The sequence below is a fragment of the Bombus pyrosoma genome, linkage group LG8, assembly GCF_014825855.1.
Source record: "Bombus pyrosoma isolate SC7728 linkage group LG8, ASM1482585v1, whole genome shotgun sequence".
In the NCBI taxonomy this organism is placed as follows: domain Eukaryota; kingdom Metazoa; phylum Arthropoda; class Insecta; order Hymenoptera; family Apidae; genus Bombus; species Bombus pyrosoma.
Window position 1 is genome coordinate 5,043,381 of NC_057777.1, and position 17,739 is coordinate 5,061,119.

General features: G+C 32.0%; 2 protein-coding genes across 4 annotated transcripts in view; one reads left to right on the forward strand and one right to left on the reverse strand.

The window, feature by feature from the left end:
- The window catches only part of LOC122570089 (Kv channel-interacting protein 1), a 28,859-nt gene that overhangs the window by 5,787 nt on the left and 5,333 nt on the right, over positions 1-17,739 (forward strand). For all 3 annotated transcript variants that reach the window (XM_043731959.1, XM_043731957.1, XM_043731958.1), the window contains exons 2-6: positions 2,026-2,389; positions 15,966-16,035; positions 16,112-16,182; positions 16,440-16,712; positions 17,101-17,396. In XM_043731959.1, coding sequence (XP_043587894.1) covers positions 2,225-2,389; positions 15,966-16,035; positions 16,112-16,182; positions 16,440-16,712; positions 17,101-17,148 — 627 coding nt within the window. In that variant the 5' untranslated portion in view covers positions 2,026-2,224 and the 3' untranslated portion in view covers positions 17,149-17,396. The remainder of the gene's footprint in view (positions 1-2,025; positions 2,390-15,965; positions 16,036-16,111; positions 16,183-16,439; positions 16,713-17,100; positions 17,397-17,739) is intronic.
- Positions 10,828-16,532, reverse strand: LOC122570085 (dynein regulatory complex subunit 5-like). Its single transcript, XM_043731952.1, has 10 exons — positions 16,420-16,532; positions 15,681-15,929; positions 15,076-15,348; positions 14,338-14,529; positions 13,786-13,953; positions 13,557-13,695; positions 12,962-13,196; positions 11,957-12,112; positions 11,614-11,728; positions 10,828-11,554 (listed from the first exon to the last, which is right to left on the reverse strand). The coding sequence occupies exons 2-10, from the start codon at positions 15,725-15,727 to the stop codon at positions 11,467-11,469; spliced, it is 1,413 nt and encodes a 470-aa protein (XP_043587887.1). The 5' UTR covers positions 15,728-15,929; positions 16,420-16,532; the 3' UTR covers positions 10,828-11,466.

Genomic DNA, 17,739 nt, shown 5'->3' on the forward strand with positions numbered 1-17,739 from the left:
CTCGCAACACGTGGCTCCGTCAATCAGAGAGTTTTTAATTCATTAAAAGAATCGATTGACATCGTTTGATCTGATTTTGACATTAATTTACTCTCCGAATATCAGTACGTAAATATTTGATTCGACTTGGATTTCGGTTTGCCGTTCCAACGCGCTTACGTGTACAAAAGCCAGACACGTAGTAGCTGCAGCTTTAAATCCGTCATTTTACAACTGCTTCCATGAATCGGCCACATGCATTCGGCTATCGTTGGCTTGCCGGATGTTTATGGAAGCCTCATACTAGGCCGTATATGTAAAATACATGGCAACCAGTGCATATTTATGGAACACCGTTTTAAATTGTTTCTCCTGTTTGTCAGTCGAATCTCGAAGAACGAATGAATTTTTTGTGAGTTTTTACGAATATTTCTTTTGTCGCGCATACATAGTATTGATTGTGAAACGTGAATTTTTCTTTTTTGGAGTTTTATATAATATCTTTTGATGTAATAGAGTTAGGTTTGAGTCCTCTATTATATTTGCCCTTGATGCTGAGTCAAAGAAATTTACGCGAATTTTAGTAAATATTTCTTTTTTCGAAGATATAAAATTCCTATTGTGTGGAGTGTGTATTTTTCTTCTTGAATTTTTATGTAACATTTTGTTGATATAGTAAAGATAGTTTGGGATTCTCCATAATATTTCTTCCTGACGTTAAGTAAAAGAGATTTATTTCAATTTTTATGGCTATTCTCGTTGTACTATGAAAACATTCATTGTGAGTTATGGATCTTCTCCTTCTTATTTTAGAAATTTAACGTTACTTTTTGTTGATGCATAAAGTTACATTTGGATTTCCCCTAATATTTCTCTTTGATACAGATTGAAAGATATCAGAACTTACGAAGTATGTATTTATTTAAAAATGTGAATTTCTCTCTTTGAAAGTTCTATGCAATATTTTATTAATGCATTAGTATCAGATTTGGGTTCTCTCTAATATTTTCTCTTGACGTTGTACTTCGTATTAATTTTTCTGAGTATTCCTTTTGTATTGGGAATATTGCTATGGAAACGTATGGGATATTTATAGCAAGTTGTGAATGTTTTTTTTTTAATTTTATACAGCATTCTTTTGGTGCTTTAAAAGCAGAAGTCTTTGGAAAGAATGGAAGAGAAAAGTTCTTTAGTATTTTGCTATTAAAATTTTAGGTTTACGAATTGAGGAGCATTTAAGATTGTTGGACGCGTGAGGACCGAAATTCGAACTTCGCGCGTCGAAAGTCAGGACGCAAAAGTTTTAATTGCTTGTATTTTAAAAACGAAGTATCGGAAAACAAAATGTTAAAAGATTTTTCGATTTCTTTTAATATAAGGAATTAATATAAATACCAATAATACAGGCATTGATAGTTTATATATTCTGGAATGTTTAAATTTCTGTTGTTTCCAAATAGTTTTATGTATGCCTATTCGAGATCATTTTAAGTTCTGACAAAATTTTTAAAAATTTGATACTTAGCTTTCTGGAGGTTTTATTGATCCTTAAGCCTGACCAATGATTTACCTTATCTACTTTCAAACTTAAAGTTGAATCTCCTCTTTTGTTGTTCAATCCCTTATTGATCAAATTGTGATCATATTAATTGATCATATTAATTGGATTTTTAGAGTAGATAAAATTTACGAACACGCAATTATCTTCACTGATTTATTCTTATACAGTGGCGGCCAAAAGTTTCTGATTGTATTTCAAATGCAGAAAATTTAATTATTCTGTACTTTATAAGCTACTCCACGCTATAAGTACACTTTTTAAAAACTCATTATTTTAACAATATAATAAATTTACTTTGTCGTTGGACACTTTTGTATTGGAATGTTTTAAGTTAATTGAATTATATTTAATAATGTATATAACAGTCATTATAAACTATTATATTACTGGTTATCACATTAATGGTAAAAAATTTATAAGCAAACAATCTAAGATTATTAAAATATAATTAATATTTGAATTAACTTAAAAACATCATTTTTCAGACACTGGTCTAGCACTCCTTCTTCAATCCTTCTTTTAACTATTAAAAACTGGAAAGATAGGCAAGAGGGCAATGCAAAACAACGAATGGAGAGCGATGAAGTAATCGTGGTGTGACCTTGAACGAACTAAGAGGAGGACATCTGATAAATTGAAAAACAAAAGAATTTCGTTGAATAAGAAACGTTGAGCTGATCACAAATGGCTACGCCGCCGGATTCGCCAGGACCGGAAGAGGCTCTGTTTGATTTCGAAAGTACACGAACCAGACAACAAACCACCAGACCTGTCGCCCTGGAGGAATTGCTTCGACAGACCAAATTCTCCAGACAAGAAATACGAGTGATGTACCGTGGCTTCAAGCAGGTAAGCCACGTTGAATCTGAAAATACAGCCGATGATACAGAATTGCGGTTCCTGGAACAATAAGTAGAGCCGTGAGTCACTCTTGGATGGTCTGGCCACTTTAATCCCCCGAGGACATTCCCAGTTAAAATTTCGTCTCTAAGCAGTGAGAAGATGTTTTAAATGAGAGTTTAATTGAATGTAATTAGTTAGATCTGGATTTATTAAAATTCGTATTTAACATAAGCACTTGTTTAAAATTCATATTCTATTAGGCACGTAGAGGTGAATTAATCTCACCAGTTCGAGTATTTTTATTAATAATTTCAATATAATTACATACTAACATTTGAAATTTTTCTATTTCTGTCTTTACAAATTTTTTTAATTCTAATATTATTTAGAAATTCAAAGCCAAATTAATTTAACCAACTAAAGTTTCATTTCTGTGCAATAATTTTAAAACATAATTTTGAACTAGAGCTTAATTACGTGTAATTGGTGATGTTTCTACATTAATATAATGAATAATTTATATATTAAAATGATTGATCAAATTAATCTGATTCTGAATTTTTAATGAAATATAAATTCCAAATATATTTTATATGAATTACTTCATTATCTTCTATAATATAAAATATAAAATTCTAAATAATACAAAATTCTATGAAGCGCTTTATCATCAGTTTCTCATTCAGGTTGTTCCAAGAATCACAACTCTGTACCTCCCCTCAAAGTTAGTTATCTCTCGTAGTCATTAACTTGCTATCAGCTTGCAACACGATACTGCATTAATAAATTCGTTTTATGAAATCTAAGTAATCCGAAACCTATTATATATAATTATTTCTCACGAAAGAAAATTTCATATAAGAATAATCTTTCATGAAACGTTGAATAAGATTGTTCAGTTCTTGATTAAGTTAGTCTTTTTGTAAAATTAGTTATAATTCGTAACGATGATTGTACTTTGCCAACCAGTCGGCTGGTGCGTGTTGCTGGTTTGCCATCAATTTTCGTCATAATTTTATTTGCTATGAATATTCATGAGGGGACGGAAATGTTGCTACAGAATTTTATTTTGAATATCCCCCTCTCCTCTTACGTTGTACACACAATGTTCATCTAGAAATATTCTTTGGCAAATTAACAATTATTTCTTATGCGTTATTACCACTGTCTAGTACAATTATTTACCAACTAATAATATTATTGAATTGACAAATTACTAGTTATAGATTATACATTTCTTTTTTATAAATTTATAATGTTATGATAAATAGGATCTTTCGCCTAATAAAATGTACGTAATTTCGTAAACTTTACATATACGATTTTATGTGTTTTATTAGCAAGCTTATTTCCACTATGCAAGGAAATTTGTTAATGCTGATAAACTATAATTTGTAACTTGGAAACTTTAATTGATAATATTGGCTCATAATTATTCAACAGCGCCCACAATGTTAATGAAAAATATTAAATAACGCTAAAATTTCTGATATATGATTTTAATAAATTTATTTAGACGCATCTGACAATAAATAAAAGAAAGTAATTCCATTGTTGAAATGTTGGTTTTTAAACGTGAAAGAAATAAAATGCAACGTAAAAGAGGTTAGTAGAAAAAGGTGAATTTGAGGAATTTTTGTGGAATGAATTTTGTCCAACTTCCTGAATGAAGTTTTTAAACTTAGAGATTGAGTTCCTTTTTGTGCTTGGAGGTAGTTTCGAGTTTCATATAAAAACAGGTAATTTTTTGCCGCTCTCTGTAGTTATATTCAGATGAGAGGAAGCTAGAGATGGTCTATCCCAGTTCTTTGGACGAGCCTGCGTGGAAAGGTTTGTGATGTACAAGGTCATTCTTTGATGATGGACGGATTTCTCTGACAGTACAATAGAATGTCGAAGAATTTAGAATAAACAATTTTTAGAAAATAATTATTTCTTCATTTTTTAAATTTCTTGTATTTTTGGTATCAGATACAAACAATACATACTTTCAACATTTCATAAGAAATAAATAATAATAATTATGTCACGTATGTTGAAATGTTCGTAGCTTGTAAAATAAGAAAGAAATTGGAGAAATAACATTCAAACGCAATTTACACACAAACATGTAATAATTGCAACAATATCGCTACGATGATTAATCTATAATTGCAAGTACGTAAAGTTATAAAATCGCCTAAAGTACCTTATTTCTCCTTCATATAATACATGCAGTAACGATTCAATTTTAATCAAACAATCACCATGTAAGTACACGCAATGCCAGCGATTTTCATGACGAATATGACCTTGATGTTGCAAAGCAGAAATTTCGATTTTTGCGACAAATGAGTTTTCGAGGCTTAAGAGGGGAAGGTAACGTGCCACGCCAATCCCGTGTCACTCATAAAATATTTACGTAGCGTTTAGAGGGTAATAGAGACGGTAGTTGTGCCTCCTCGAGTTTCCTTCAAGGTTGATGTTGTTTCTACGTAAATGTCATAGGTGTACGCTCTAGCATGTCAATACGGTAGTTCAAAACGTTTGTTGTTCTAATTTTATGCTTTAGATCTGATCTAATCCTTTTTTTAAATAAAACACGAAATTTAATCGAAAATTGCAGTTGATCCTTAATTAGTAATTTAATTGATGAAATTCATTCACGGGAAATTTAAATTAAAGACTATACTTCGAACTTCAGTTATATTTGTAGCATTTTAAATTAAATACAATTATACAATTATAATTATATTACACATATTAAAATTACGGTATTACAAATTAAAAAAATTATTTAACATATATTATAATTAATTTTTAATTGTAATATATGTGAAAATCGATTTGTGGTATTATTAGTGTAACGTCAAACCTTTAAGCGACGGTAAAGTTAATTAAGTTTAAAAGAAATAGTACTTTGTGCTTGGTAATAGTACTTGGTGTTTGATATTTTCTTTTCGACTAATATTTCGTTTAAGTGTTCCAAGTTACCTAACCACGTTTTCCTCCATTGAGGATGTAACTATCCGCAGACAAACGAGTTCGGAACTGTAGCTGAACCACCTGTACGTTTCACGGTAATTTGTCGAGTTTAGAACTTTCTATTCTTCAACCAGGATTTACCCACATTGCACGATGTCTGTCTCATTTGGGCAAACCAAATACATATGTTGTACCTACTACTCTTGTTTAAAGAAACATTTTCTTTGGTGTACCATTATGTTAACCGTATTGCGAATTAACACTGACCTTACCAGGCCCGGTCAAATGAGTGGTTTCAAAATTTAATTTAAAATTCTACATTCATTGTTATTTCTTTTGTTCATCTAACTTTATGTAAACTCTTATATTATCCGATTAATCAATTTCTTTATTTATACTAATTTACGTGTTACAAACTTTTTTGACTGTCTCTGCAATAACAGTTTCAATAAAATCTCTACCATTTTTTCTGCCTGATAGTTTTTATACATTAACAGTGTTTCTTTGCTCAATTAACGACAGATGTAAGTCGGCTGCAGTCCAAACGTTTCACTTTTTGATAACCATCGATATAGATAACTGGCACGAGGCAGACAACGAAGAGATGGCTTATTGTCTGACGTAGTCGATATTATTCAAGTACCGTCGCGAATCTCTATTTTAACACGTTTCCACGTGGTTTAGCTTGTACTAGCATAATCGACTTTCTAAAGCGACAAAAGATTTCCCTTTGTATCGTAACGGTATGACAGCACATATACATATTTGAAATAAAACATTTCGAAAGAATGGACATGTTCGATTGATTGATTGATCGATGTTGTTTCTGGTTGTTTCATAAATGGTGTAAGATGAATGGAAATGGATCGACGTATTCACTATCGTTCAAAAATATATGTACATACATATGTTGTATGTATATATATGTACAACATATTGTATATAACATGTTGTTTATTGTATATCGTACATCATGTTATACATATACATATATGTATATATTTGCTTACTTTTGACAAGATATACAGTGAATTGAAAGAATATTGATGGAAAAAGTATTGATTACTTACAGATTTTTATAATTCTGTAGTATCGATAGTAAATCATAAAATATTTTATTACTAGATACATCTTTTAATAAGTATGCTTAGTTTATGATCTGTTAATTCCATAAAAAGATAATGTCGCTTTTAATTGTCAATTTATCATTAATTTGTATACTTTGATCAAACTGATGTACTGTTACAAATGGACTAAAGCTTCTGAAAAATTTTGAACGGTAGTGTACGTATAAAACGCTTTTACGACTGGTATACTGATGATCAAAGTCGTGAATACACGATGTGATAGTTTTGTCACAAAATGTGTGGCTTTTAACTGCAGTTTTTTCCCGGCTAAATACACGTATACTAGATATCGACCGGCGTTTTATGCTTTTGCCAGCCTAAAAGTGTGTCACGACGATTACTATTTCGCGAGATACCATTGAGTTTTCGAAATTCTGCTGGAAGATTTCGAACTGACGAATGGATCTACTTTCAGTCGATCATTTTACTGAAAAGAATAAAATAAGAGAGATATTAAAATTTCGACCATTTGATTTTTCTTTTTAACTGGCATTATTTTCAAAAATATTATTCTTCTATATTATTTAAATATTAAGTACTGTTTCTGACTTCAAACAACAGGTTCCCTGGTAAGATTGTCTCTAACATTCGTTTTTATTATTCTTTTATAAAATGTGTTTCAAAGTAACAGTTGAATTATAAAATGTCATTAATTGTAATCACATTTTTTACTTATCTTCTTAAGCATCTTTTACAGGTCATTTACGAAATAATCTTCAAAAATATTCTTCTCCTATATTATGAAAGTATTTATACTCCTTTTCTGCTTTAAACAATAAATTATCTGATAAAATTGTCTCCAGCGCACTCGTATATCATTATTATTTTTAAAAAGGGATTTTAAAAGGGAAATTTCCTGCGGTTGTTTTAATCTGATGATATTACAGGGTATCTAGACGTACAGCGGCTACAAACAATATTTACTTACTATTCATTTATCGTAGCATTTACATATTAATTAATTAGGTTCAAGTATACTTTTCGTATCATTTAATAGTACATATGTACTTTCGTATGATTACAAAAATTTGATACTGTAAAAATGAAATATATAGAACCTAATAAAAAGATTGCTTCATTGCAAAATAAGGGTATGTGAAAATACCTTTTATAGCCACTGTATTTTTCTGAATGAAAAAATGTATTCAATTAAAATGTAAAAGGCAAAGAGAGTTGGAGAGAATTTATTTATGTTTTTGATCAGCCCCTGAAAGGATCGAAAGGTTAAATATCGTAAGTACTTTCGTCGCACAGCCACTCGGCGACGAGCACTTGCACGTTACGTAGAAAAAGCCCTGAGCCTTGGAACGTTTTGTGTGTATGGGCGAAAAAAGCGTCGGACTTTTCGAGAGTTCCTTAGGTGTTTTAATTGCGCTATTTCGCCACTGTACGCTCTCCACTTGAGCCTTTAAGACTGGCAATTGTGTCAAGAGCATGCGTTTGCACGACGATGAAAATGTACGATGCTAAGTATCGCGGGTATGTTTATGGTATTTTTTATTCGAATAGGTAATGTCTAAAAAACATTGAATTCTTGAAATGAAAGAAATTTATCGCAAAAATTATCAAATCAGTCAATATGACTAATATTGGGTCTTTTGTCTCTACAATTGAGAATTACAGCAAAGAAACATGATATGTATATAGTAGACGATCAACAAACTTTAGAGGATTAATTTGTGAGATTCTTTATATTTCATTTATTATCAGAAGGCATCAGAAGTTTGGCTGGAAGAAGCTGTTACCTATATTATACAACCTGTATATAATATCTATTATTAAATCAAATTTTTGTTTTAATTACCCTTTATTATGAAAAGGTGCCATAAATATGACGTTTAGTATTAAGTAAAACTTCTATTTCAATTACTATTTATGGAAAAAAAAAGACATGATAACAATGTTAACTTTCCAAACGCTGCTCTATACAGAAACAAAATATTCAAGTGTAATCTTGCGGATAGAATCTACCGCGAAGCGTCGAATTTATTCTCCTCCATGGCATTGATATATGGTTAGGCAACAAACAAGTCCGATATCCTCTATTCTGTGGCCCCTTTGTCACAACTATTGAGGAGGCACAACGTAGCCTCATTGTTTCTCTTGTTCTTTCTCTCGATCTTAAGCCTAGAGCATAAAAGTCTTTTTTTTCCTTTTTCTTTTTTTTTCAATGAAAGCGTAAAGGTTAGGCGAGCGTTAGCACGTTCGTCCTATTGAACTCGATTCTATTTAAGGGAAGTATGGCGGGAGTAAGCGTGTGTGTCGGTATCTAGTGGCAATCGAAGAAGGCCGACCACCAGAGGCCGCGTCGAGGCCGGAACCTTGACGTTTAGGAAAATTGCGAGGATTTAGGCCTACGTATGTATACAATAGCCGCACACGCACGAAGGTCGATAAGATAGCTGAACTTTTCAGCAAATTGTCGCCTTCTAATTCGGATGAACCTTCGAACTTTCACGCATCCCTCTGACCTATTCCAATTACCTTGTGTTGGATAAGCAACCTTTGGTTCTCCTACGAGAAGTAAATTTATGTTTTTCTTTTATCGATAGTTTACTTTTGTAGCGACTGCACGGTACTGAATATAATATAAAAGGTGATGTATTATCACTACCGTGTAATACAGTATTTTAGTAGATGAGTTTAACACATTCACGAGCAGTAGTTTTATTAAAAATGCTATACCAAAGTAAAGTTATAAGGTACTGCAAGCGAGATAAGGAAAAGAATTTGAACTCTGCTTTTAAATATCCTTGTATCATTTATTTGATTTATTATTAGTGATTGAAGTCATTATAAGAAAGTCTACCTTTTATGATAATTTTAAAGCAAGTGAAATCTCGATCTGAAGTAAGAATTATATAAGTAACTTATAAATAGATGAAAAAATATGATTTTATTTTAAATTGTTCATCTCGTTTACAAAATCATTAGAACAAGATCTTCCTCTTCCTAATTTGTTATCTCTTATTACAAAACAATAACAAATTTTGACTTGTTCTCTATATCTCATATAAAAATAAGAACGGCGCCATAAGTATAGGTTAACGAGAACTATAAGTTGAGTGGTACTTCAATGAAGAATCCAACTACAATTTCTAGGGTCTACTAAGTCTCTTCTCAATTCAGTTCTTTCAGTTCGTTTCGCGATGTATCTATGTAGCTCTATTCGTGAACTGTTGGACCTCTGTTCTATTTACCATACAAGCATTACGATTATTATATCTTTGACGACGTTTACATTATATTATATTTCAATCATAATTGGATTAACCGCTCCAATTGGAGTTCACGTGTCGACTGAAATTCTAATGAGGTGAAGTCCGACGTAATTTTCTGGGCGAATAGAATTCAGTGACAATGTTCCATGTAATTGAAGTGTACCTCCATAATTTACTTTCTCGAATGCAAATATAGGTCGGCCACGAACACCTTTCGCGTATTGTGTAAACTAAGCGCTCAGGACATATTTACATAATTACATTTATGTTTAACATTATTATTTATATTAATTGTTTAATTATTATTTATAGTATTTTATTAAAATATTAACCCTTATTTTGGAGTGTGTATCCTTTAATGTTATATTAATGATACTGCTAAAAGAATTTTTTTATTTTTTTGATTTTCATAGTTTCATATTGCATTTATATAACATCAATCGAGAGATTACGCCCTGCATTATATTCGCTATCTTATCAAACCGATTAAACTGTCGGAAGTACGAGAACTTTCGTTGTAAATGTCATATTAAAAAATGAAAATCGATTTCTGGCGTTAGAATCTCGTAATGGATGGTTGCTTTCTATAGGATGCAACGGAGGATGTTCGTTTTTGGCGAACATATGTAGGTATGATTCCGAGGGAACTATAAAACCTAACCTCCAGAGAGTCGATAAAACTTTATGGGCTCGATCGTTCGAAGAGATATCGTGTAAGATTTCATGGGAAACATTTTCGTACAAAGCAGGTAATCATTTTAAATATTGTGACGTTATATATCTAATATGAACCTTTGGTTTTTTTAATTTAGTTAGAAATATTTTTTAGGGGGAATTTTAATTAAATAAATTTATTCTAAAATTTTGTATCGACAGTTTACTATACATTCTATTACATGAATATGCTTGCTATATTAAACATTTCTCTAAAGTAAACTTTTTTTGTCTGTTAAAATGAGAATAAGATTGAAATATAAAAATTAAAGAGTGGCAACGGAGTTAAATCTGCTTCCTTCAGAAATAGAACGATGCGGAGAAATATCCCTAGGATTGCACGAACAAAACTGGACCTTCTGTTTTTTCCTGCATCCGTTCGTCTTAATAATGGAAAAAGTCTTAGCTCTGGCCTACTTTCGCCGCAATTTACCGTGTTCACGGCTCTCGCATAACTTCCTCCAAGTAGCTACACGCTCGTTCCGCTGTTCTTTTGTTGCCAACTCTTTCGTTAGCCCTTCTCCATCACGATGGTTATTCTTGCCGCGCTTCCTCCAGCTACAACCGAAAATCCGGATGCAATGCAAACATTATCGTCGAATATTATGTAAAAATGGTAATTACTTTGCCAACATTAAGATTCTTGTGCTTCCCTTAATTGCTTTTAAGTAATTAGTTCCGAGTTTAATATTTCTGTGAATAATAACGCCACAGAGTATAGAATCTTGAGGATAGAAATGCAAAATAGAAGCTTGAATTCTTTCTTTTTTTGATTTTATATTTTCATGTAAGGTCACGAACCTTTTATTCTGTTCTTTTTATATTTTCTCTCTTTTATGTAGGTTTACGCTTCCTTGTTCTTTTCTGAAATATTCTTTTTAAATTCACATTGGAAGAATGTCTTACTCCTTTTATATATTTGTTTTGTATTCGTTCTTTTTGTTAATTTTTAAATTATGAAATCTGTATAATTGAATTCAATAAAAATTTTGTCATTCGTATCTTTATTTTATTGATTCCATCATATGATTTATGTTCAGTATGTTTTGCTGGTAATTTATTCTGAAACGAAGGAATCAATGGAGATTTTCTGTGATTTTTCAAGCATCCGCTTCGTTTCTTCTTTTCTTTTCCTCTGTTTATTTCTGAAAAGTAAGGAAAGCCTGTGAAATATCGTTCACCGAAATACATTGCTTTTCCTTACCTGAGTATACTCTCGTGGATAGAGTATTCTGATTGTCTGGAGAAATTGCACATTCGAGCTTCGAATCCCACTACAAATGGAGCGTTTCTCAACGCTGCTTCAAATGAATCCCCAACTACATAAAATCACACCACATTAAATTCTTTATATGCACCTTCTCCAATTATATTTATATTTCATTGTATTCGGTATAAAAATGTTACACCTCTTATTTTAAATTTGTAAAAGATAAATTAAAATTACTTTAAATTATGGAATTATAGAATTTTTGAAATCGTACTCTAGAAAATATGAAGAAAAATAGAAAAGAGAGAGAAAATTTTATTATTCTTTTTTATCTTACTTGTTTCGTTAAAATCATTGTTCGACAAATTAAGATTCAAACTTTTGAGCTTTATGGAACCGGAAGTCAATACTTCGGCAAGTGCTGCACCTCCAGCAGCCTCTATTCCGCAAGCACTCACGTCGAGAACTTCCAAACTTTCGCTTCTTAACAGATCTAAAACAAACACAGACAATGAACTCTCGGAATACAATTTCCACGTGTTCTTTGTCTAGAATCCGATCATTTTGTTTTCGAGGAAGTTGTAAAGACTTCTAAACAGGGGACTACATATATACATATAATGAATTAAAAATAATTCTGTAACTTAATCATGGTATTTACAATTTCTTTTCAAATATTAAATCACGATATTTCTTCTTTTTTATTAGTATTTCAATCTTAATTCATTTAAACAAGATGAACAAAGAATAATGTTGCACTTTGTTTATGATAATTATTATCTTTTATATTATTAATATCTTCTATTAAATATTAATTCTACTATGATATTTTTCTACTAGAAGAGAAAATTTTTTGTTAGATGAAATGGACAAAAGAATATTCAGAAAATTATCTCTAATAATTATTATCGATTAATAAATATTATCTCCATAATCTTTTAATGTCCGTTTCTCCGTTAAATAGAATACACAGAGAAAATATTTCAAAATACATCCGGAATAATTATTACCAATTAATAAATAATTCATTGTCATGTATCAATTTTATGACAACATTTTTCTGCAAAAATGTAATCTTAAATGTTTAAGAGACGATATTGCAAAGTTCTATAATTTAACGTATAAATCACGGGATAGTGTCCATTCGGGCAGATTCAGCAAAAGTCAAACAGGAATCCGGTGTAATTTCCGGGCGGAACACGATGGAGATTAACGGGACGGAAGTCGAGCACGGTGTTTGTTCTACGAGATACAATCGCCGTCATGGCTTCGATACGGTAACCAGTATAAATATTGACTCATAAGAGGATAAAGTTAGTAACTTAATACTTTGTACACTTACAAGCACACACATGAAACATCCCGTTGTCTAGCAAAGGATTTAGCCTCAAATTCAAATGCTGTAGTGTTGTGTGCTCCGCCTTTAGCAGCCCATAGATTATACCAGCCACTCCTTCCGGTCCTATATCATTGTTCGCTAAATGCAGTATTTTCAAGTTCCTGTGCGAGAGGTATTCACCAACTGCCTTTGCTCCTTTGTCTGCCAGTTTACAATGAGAAAAGTCTAATTCTTCTATCTGAATTGAAAAAGAATTTGGTATTAACAGCACAGTATTATAAGAATGATCAATAAACAATATTATAGGAAATACATTCTTAATTCCAGACTGTTATTGAATAATAGGACACTGAGGAAATAGAGAAATAGACTACTAAGTATTAAAAAACAGAGTGAGTTTAATTAAATTGGAATTTAAATAACTGGAAAAATTAGACAATAGAAAAATTAAGAGACTTAAAATTTGTAAAATTAAGAATTTGAGATATTAAAAGATTGGGGAATTAAGAGATATAAGATGTTGGAAAATTAGAGGATCAAGGAATTGAGAAATTGTACGATATAGAAATTTTTTGTAAGCCGTTGTGACGCTACTAACACTATCATTCTCCAGCACACCCTGAAGAAGAGCTGCTGCACGTGGTTGATCCAAATTGCTTCTAGTCAAAGTAAATTTCTTCAATTTCGGGCAAGCTTTAATCCCACGACCAAGACCAAAGCAGTCTTCAATGGATATCCTTTATTTTTATTTTTATCCTTTTAATATACATAAATCAGACTTGAAGAAATAGTAGAGTATTAAACTGTAACCTGGAAAAGCAACTTACTCGAAGTCTCGCCACTCGAAACCATCGTTCATGTAAACCAGCCCGAAATTAATGCGAAGCTCAGTAAGATGAGGGAATTGTGGCAGAATAAGCTCCAACGGGATGTGATGGACGAATACTTCCTTTGCTAGACACGGATCTTCTTCGTTTAGAGATATCTTATCCTTCCTGTGAATGTGAACAGATTTCGTGCAAATAAGTAGTACTATACTATGTACAATGATTATGCAAGGTGAAGGCTTATATGACAAATTCAAGGAGAAAGATTTCAGTTTTTGGAAGTCTAATCGTAGCTACCTTTTGTAAATTTCTTTTAGATTCGGATTTTTTCCTCTATGTTTCGAATAACTATTGTTATATTGAGATAGCTTAGATTTGGAATTAAATTATTTTGTATAAATAAATTATTTTTAGAATTGTTATTATTACGTTTAAACAATTTAAATTTAGGATTGTTGTTGCATTCTCGTATTTATGTTTAGAATAGTTATTATATTGAAAGTTTACATTTTTTTAGAATATATTATATTTTATTTATTTAAGAAGATTTACTTTGTTGGTAGTAAAGAACGTAGCTCTATTGTGTGCACATAATCACGCACAAGATCGATCATCTTTTCACAATCTTCCTTTTGAGATTCGAAGAAACTTGGCTCGAGATTCTCCAAATATTCACGAAAAGCACCTTCGCAGTAACGTCGCCGCCAGGAATTGCCATGTTCAGCGCAATCGTTGTGCCCCCATCTGAAATAATTCTAGTCTCTCCAGCATTCTCGCATTTGAATTTGAGGTCACGCTTTATGTAAACCAAAAACGAGTTTCTTTATGAAAATTCGATAGTTCTCATGCTAGAAAGTGGGCGAACAGTTTCAAGAGAATGCTCGTTGAAAAACGGCCAAGAGAAATTAATGGAATTGATACTGTATAAAGTACATATACTACCCCGGTAGTAAGCTAAAACTACTCATGGTCGGTAAATTAAACATCCATTTATGAGATTGCTTCCGTGTTTTATGCTTTTATGAGGACGCGAATAAACTTTTTTTGACGGCCTCTTTTATGGATTGCGAATTTTTTAAATTTTCTGTTTTTCTAATTTCTTAATTTCCTCGGGTTTCATGTTTCCTTATTTTCTTTACCACTTAATTTTCTCTGTTACTCATTACTGTTCCGATTTTCTCTACTTTTTCTATTCTTATACTCTATACTTCTCATTTCAACTTTGTACTACACGATAATATAAAGAAATTTTTACGAAGTGTTTTCAATGCTTTCGATTACGTTTTTCACCTAGCTCTCGAGCAACGTTCCCAATAGTGTTCATTGTCGATCTTCCTTATAGTCAACTCGAACGGTAAATCGGTAGGCAGAATTTCCATCAGCATATTTCTATCCTCACAGGTTGGTAATTCCTCCAGTATCGGATTTTTCTTCCATACGGAGGCTATGACACGAAGGGCGAGGGTCTTTAAGCTTGGGACTCTCTCCTCGTCCCAGGAAACATCTTCCGGTCGAATTGTTCGATCGACCTCGCACGTTAACCGCGTCGTTTCTTCCGAACATCTTCCAAAAAAGATATTAATTACATATGCATATTTTTTGGTGTTAATTATTATATATAATTATAATAAGAATTTGATAATATTTTGAGTTCCGAATATCAAGTATTTGAGAAAGTTGAGAATTAAACAATAGAAAGTTTAAGGAATTTGGAATTTGGGACGTTAGAAACATAGGAAATCAATGATTGAAAAAGATAGAACATTGTTAAATTTGTAAATTCAAAAACTAAATAACTAAGAAATTAGTAAATTGAGGAATTACAGAATTACGGAATTGGAAAAGTAGCAGATTATAGGGTTTTTAATGAAATTAAGAAAATCTGGAGAACTTACCTGTAAGCTTCCAACACGTTCTTGGGTATAGTGTGCGGAATTTTCATTTTTGTTACTTCCTCTATACATTAGATTCATAAATATGTAAACACGAGCATCTCCCCTGTTTCATTTCCTCCACATCTCCACCATATGATAACTTGCTTCAGGCAAAACATATAATCGACGATAAAAGCTTTTATCTTCAACGAGTTAACATACTGTGCCAGTTCCTTTTTTTCATATTCAATTAAACGACCTATTTTCCGACTGAAATAATATCCATCATAATAATTATATTTTCAGGAATGTCCCGAGGGTGTAGTTCACGAGGACCTGTTCAAAGATATTTATGCGAAATTCTTTCCTCATGGCAGTAAGTTTTAATTATGTCTTGCCTTGTTGTTAATTATTATGAATAATCTTAATATTAATTCGTATACACGTTGCAGATTCTAGTCTTTACGCTCATTACGTGTTCAAGGCCTTTGATGTTAATTGCAATGGTGCCATGAATTTTAGGGTAATTTCAATTTTTTTTCTAACAATTCTCTTTTATTATCGGATTTTTTCTACTTCATTTAATTTAATTTGTAATACTGCATATTTAATATCTAATTTTTTACTAATTTTCTTTTTGTGCAATTCCTCAATTTCTTTGATCTCCAAAGTTCCTAATGCATTAATTGTACTATATTTTTTTCCTAATTTCCTAATCTTCGAAGGAGGAGAAAAAGAAGTAGAAAGATTTGAAACATACGATACGGTTTTTCTTCTCAGGATCTCCTGGTCATTTTATCGACTCTACTACGAGGCAGTATCTACGAGAAGTTACGATGGATCTTCAAGCTGTACGATATAAATGGCGACGGATGCATCACCAGGGGCGAGCTATGGGAAGTGGTGATTGCGGTGCATGAGCTCATGGGACGACGACATCACGCCGAGGAGGAAAGGAAAGCAAGAGAGCAGTTGGATAGGGTGTTCAAGAAGTTCGATTTAAACCAGGATGGCATAATAACGATCGAGGAATTTATGGAGAGCTGTCTGAGGGTATCGACACGTTTGCATTTTATGCATCTTTGAACAATATTGCTACTTCGTGAATAGTTTGCCGATGACGAGAAGTTCTCGATATTGTTACATGCTATCCACTGAAGAATCAATATCTCGTGAAATCTTAACATTACAATTTAGAGTCATTAGTATTATAAGACAAATAAAATTTGTTAAGTGATCTATACAATTATTATACACGTAATAATGGATTGAGGAAGAACATGATCATCTTCCTTCTAATCTCCAAGAAAAGAATTCATAAAACTTCAAAAATAAAAAATCGTTCACAATTCGTATCAAAATCTAAAGTTTTATTTGTCTATCATATCGATCTCTATATTTCTGCTAATGACAATTATATTAACAGAAATGGTATGTTTAGGATGATGTGACTACACGGTCGTTGGCCAAGTTCGATTACGCGTTTTGATCTCCGGAGAAGGAAGAGCCTCCGGTGATGACCAAGACGACGCCGCCAACGCCGCTCTCTACCACGACCACCTTCTCGCAGTCCCAATCGCCCTCGCCACCACCGCCGTCCTACTCTCTGCTGCCACCTATTCCACCGCCTTTGCCTTCTCAACCACCTCCAGGTTACACCGTTCAAGATCAGGAGCTTTATATGCTCCTAGCGGCGCACTGGTGGAACCAACCGGAGGCTCCGCTCTTTTGCTAAGGGTAATTTATCATATTGAACCTTCTTATACAATCCAATTGATATTATTATTATTAGTGAAATTTTAGAAGTTACAAGTTACAAATTAGAAATACCAATAGATTCTCTAACGTAATTGGAACATGTTTGATAATAAAACAGCTAGAATTTTAGAAATATTAAATAAATATAAAATAATAGATTCTATGTAAATAAATTTTATTTTAAATAAGTGAATCCTAATTCTGAAGTGTTCAAATTCAAGAAAACACTTATCTCATCCATTATATAATATAACAAATATCATTCTTTGAATATTTTCCATATTTCTACATATTATGTGTATTTTGTGCACTTCTCAAATCT